This window comes from Arachis ipaensis, chromosome B10 (genome assembly GCF_000816755.2).
Source record: "Arachis ipaensis cultivar K30076 chromosome B10, Araip1.1, whole genome shotgun sequence".
Lineage (NCBI taxonomy): Eukaryota > Viridiplantae > Streptophyta > Magnoliopsida > Fabales > Fabaceae > Arachis > Arachis ipaensis.
The window spans coordinates 132826425-132830837 of record NC_029794.2 but is presented as its reverse complement, the minus strand read 5'-3'; the positions used below and the strand labels follow the sequence as shown (position 1 = coordinate 132830837).

Below are 4413 nucleotides of genomic sequence, written 5' to 3'. Positions count from 1 at the left end.
GATGAAGGCTGGCGTCATCCAAGAGTGCAGAAGGAGGAGGTACCACGAAGACACACAGGACAAGCGGAAGCGCAAGTCACGTGAGGCTGCTAAGCGTAACCGCAGAAGGTTAGATCATTTTTCTCTTGTGTTTGCTTAGATCTTTTTTTTCCCTCTAGTAGAAACATGATTTTTGCTTAATTGGAAAAATCTGATAACTATTTGACATGAATTCGAATTCCTTAGAGGAGGATTAGGTTTAGGCTCTGCTTAGATAGATGGATCAAATTGAACCATTGATCACACGTTATATTTGTAAAAGAGTGCTATATTTGGATTCTTCTAATATACATAATAAACTAAGGAAAATGTTTAGTAACCAAAAAGATACATAATAAACTAAGGAAAATGTTATTTCAAATGGAAGTAACAATTTGATTCACAGTTGTATCTTTAATTTTAATTTCAGGCGTCCACAGTTAAAATCATTAGCAGAAAACAAGCAGGCCATCAAAGAAACCGAAAAGAAAGACGATGATGACGATGATAACTGGGATCTACCTGAAGACAATGCATATATTGACCACTTCTAAATAGGACTCTACACTTTTTGGTAAATTCTATTAGCAGGGACGGACCTACAGCTTGTGTCCCTACTAATCTTTGTGAAAAATCGCAATTATGTATACGTGTATATATACTTGTAGCCTCGTAGGAATGTATAGTCTTAAGTCTTGAATAGAGGTACATGCTATAAGAAATAGTTGTATTAATATGAATAGAAATTATTATGGCAAAAATAGAAAAAAATAATCACCAATATCATATAGTAACAAAAAAAGAAGCACAAATATCATAGTTATATCATATTGTAATAACTCAAAATGGGCATTGAGTTGGAAGCGTGCCATTTACCTGCAACATCTCCTTCAATTGAAGACATACTTTCCATCTCAAAACACCAATTAGTCTATTACCAAATCGCATAAACAATAATCAACAGGCTCTTTAGTCCTAGCTTTTGATCTATTAACAATAACCCTAATTGATTGCATTTGATTATTAACATTCAAAAGCTATTAAATCATATAAACAATCAAAACTTATATTTATATGTAGCAAACCAGAAAGGCAGAAAGCGAGAAAAGTTGAACAGAGCAGAGCACAACAGAGCTTCAGGCAGCGGCAGGCAGTGAGTGGCAATCTTCAGGCAAGTGGTGGCGACTGGCGAACTTCAGGGAGCAAAGCTCTTTTATGTCAAATGAATTGGACATCGCTTACTAGCTGCAGTTTACTATACCTCTTGTTGGTTCTCTAGGAGGATTGTTTTAAATTTAGTGTCAAAACTTACATTATAAATTAGAAAGGGTTAAAAATTTGGATTGTTACATCATGTTTGACCGGTAATCACATGAAAAGAAGTCACTAGTAAAAACAATATATAATACGGGCTCTTGAGCGGTTTATAAGTTATAAGTAAGCAATAACTGTGCCCTTGACTTGTAGCAACTAGCAAGTGTCTTAGTGTAGCATGTACTTGTCACTTGGCAAACTAAGAGTATCTATAGTGACTACCTACTTACGAAAATTAATTTGTCCTATCCAATAATAGACTCGTAGTTAATTAGCTGATATTTCCAATGATGACTCCTTGTTTTATCCAAGCTATTGTAATATAATAGTAAGAGAAGTAATGTTAGTTAATTTCTAGAGAATGGAACTCAATCTGATCTTATAAGTTAAAAGGAAAAAGATGTTCATGGTACTAGTTGTTCATCTTCAACTTTCCTGTGTACTACTCAACTTCATCCTATTACTAATATTGGTTGTCCTCTGCACTTTATCAGGTAGGCACTTAACTAATTAGCTTGTCCCCTTTTTCTATTTGAGGAAGTAATTTTAAGGTTGTGTTATTTATTTACTTGCGCTCTCTATATGCAGATTGCTACGACCCCTTGGATCCAAATGGCAACATTTCAATTACTTTTGACATTTACCAACGCACACAAGATGGATATTTGGTCACTTGACCTGAACCTTCTAAAAATGTTCTAGAAATTCAGGTATTTCATTGATTTTAGTCATTGATCTCAACTTTATACATATTTTATGATTGAGGTCAATGCTAAAATCACTGAAACACCTAGGTTCTTGGAAAAACTTGAAATGTATCCCAAAATATATATATATATTTCAATTTCGGATAGTCCAACAACATATTTTTAGCATACGCATTTGAATATTGATAGTTAATTGCTGACTAAAAATAATAAATTCTGTTGGTCTTCTAACATTCCTCTGCGAATAACAATAATAGATTTTGCAGGCAAGGGTGACACTTGAGAACTACTACCAGTACCGGCATGTAGACAAACCAGGTTGGCAACTTGGATGGCAATGGGCTAATGATGAAGTTATATGGTCAATAAAGGGTGCGGTTGCAACAGATCAAGGCAACTGCTCTTCTTACACATCTCAGTTACCACATTCTTGCAAGAAAGATCCTCTCATAGTTGATCTTCCGGCCGATGTGTCGCCGGAGAGCAGGTCAGAACACTGCTGCAACGGCGGCATCCTCTCGGCTCGAGCCATCGATCCTTTCAGCTCATTGACTTTGTTTGAGCTTGAAGTACGCAACTTGGGGCAATACCCTCTTGGACAAGCACCTAATAATCTCACACTCTTAGCCCCTGGTCCTGGCTATACTTGTTCCCCTCTTCTTCAGACTGATCCCACTGTCATCTCCTCTTTTAATGGACAAAGACAAGTTCCTGCTCTCAGTAATCACATTCTCATTTTCTCTTGCAAATTAATAATTATTACACCGCTACGCTGAAACTGTTAAATAATCTGACATATTTGACTAAATTACTTAACATAATATGTGTCTAACATGTTAGGTATCATTTTTACACGAAGATATCTTTATGTGAGTAAACATATACTACATTATTACTATAGTAGTAACATTGATATTTTTGTACTGAAGGAACGTGGAAGTCAGCATGTACATACTCCAACTTTATGGCAAATAAGTCACCAATATGCTGTGTATCGCTCTCAACATTTTACAACCCTATGATCACACCATGCCCTGATTGCAGCTGTGGATGCAGCGAAGCAGACAAAGCTTCCAAGTCTTGCATAAGTTTGGGTAATCCCTTATCAGAGGAGAACATAATAGCATGCACTAAGCACATGTGCCCAATTCGAGTTCATTGGCATGTTAAGAACAACTATGTAACTCACTGGAGGGTGAAGCTTACCATTTCTAACTACAATTATAGGAGCAACTACTCTAACTGGAATGTGCTTCTCCAACATCCTGCCTTCTCCCAGAATGCAACTTCTTATAGTTTCAACACTGCCAAACTTCCCCTTGACTTTCAAGGTAAATAACTAAACCATTATTGTGAAAATATAAGTTTATTGTAACAATTAATATAAATAACGGTGACTACTACTGAAAATATCTTTATGTAAAGATAATATTAAGCAGTTTAGTCAAATATATTATTTTTTTTAATGATTCTCAACTATCATATGCCTAAAACTGTTATCTGTGATTCATGAATGCAGATGGAGTTTCTCTGTTTTGGGGGATTGATTATTACAACACCGAACTAGTGCATTCGGATAAGGATCAACAAGGTTTTGTGTCAACAGAGATACTATTAGAGAAAGATCCAAAATCTTTTACATTGAGTAATGGATGGGCTTTTCCTAGGAGGGTCTATTTCAATGGAGAGAACTGTGAAATGCCCTTACCTGACACATTTCCTATGCTTCCAAATCATACCAACACTTTGAGACCTCCCAATATTCTTTTACTCATCATCTCTTTATTCTGTTTCTGGACCCAAGCTTCCTTTCATTTTCAATAGTGATTACTTCACTCCTATCTAGCATTAGCATGTATCTTTCCAATCTTAGGATTCCTTTCATTTTATGGCTTAAGCGTAAAGTTTTGTATGGTAGAGTGTTACATAGTAGGTCAAATTTGAGAATGACAATGTTCGTTAGAAATAAAAGTGAGACGAATAGAGTCGAAACTAAGTTTAATATTAATTCTTTAACAATTGAATTTAATTATAAAGCTCAAATGTTGTTACGAAAATATTTGATAATAAAAAAAAATAGTTAAAATTTATCTTATTTAATATTTATTAATTAAATAATAATTAATAAATATTAAATAAAATAAATTTTGACATTTTTTACCGTACAATTCTTGTTGATACATTGAGTGACCTCCCACTTCGAATGGTAAAGATTGATGTTAATATCCTCGTTGATGAGATTGACCTTACACGAAGAGGTTGTAGGACGGAAGAGGGTCTTACGTTGAAGAATATCAAAGTTGTGACGGTTTGAAGGGGAACTGAAAGTTCCATTTATTGATTTGGTAATAACACTTTTATATTCAAATAACAT

General features: G+C 34.8%; 2 protein-coding genes across 3 annotated transcripts in view; both read left to right on the top strand.

The window, feature by feature from the left end:
• The window catches only part of LOC107624394 (30S ribosomal protein S21, chloroplastic), a gene marked incomplete in the record, with an annotated part of 2195 nt that extends 378 nt beyond the window's left edge, over positions 1-1817 (top strand). Inside the window, 3 exon segments of one of the 2 annotated variants that reach the window (XM_021113309.1) lie at positions 1-108; positions 449-592; positions 1099-1817. In XM_021113309.1, coding sequence (XP_020968968.1) covers positions 1-108; positions 449-572 — 232 coding nt within the window. 2 annotated transcript variants of the gene reach the window in all.
• Positions 1705-4075, top strand: LOC107624395 (COBRA-like protein 1). The gene is made up of 5 exons (XM_016326895.2): positions 1705-1826; positions 1921-2000; positions 2306-2759; positions 2969-3370; positions 3559-4075. The coding sequence occupies exons 1-5, from the start codon at positions 1733-1735 to the stop codon at positions 3861-3863; spliced, it is 1335 nt and encodes a 444-aa protein (XP_016182381.1). The 5' UTR covers positions 1705-1732; the 3' UTR covers positions 3864-4075.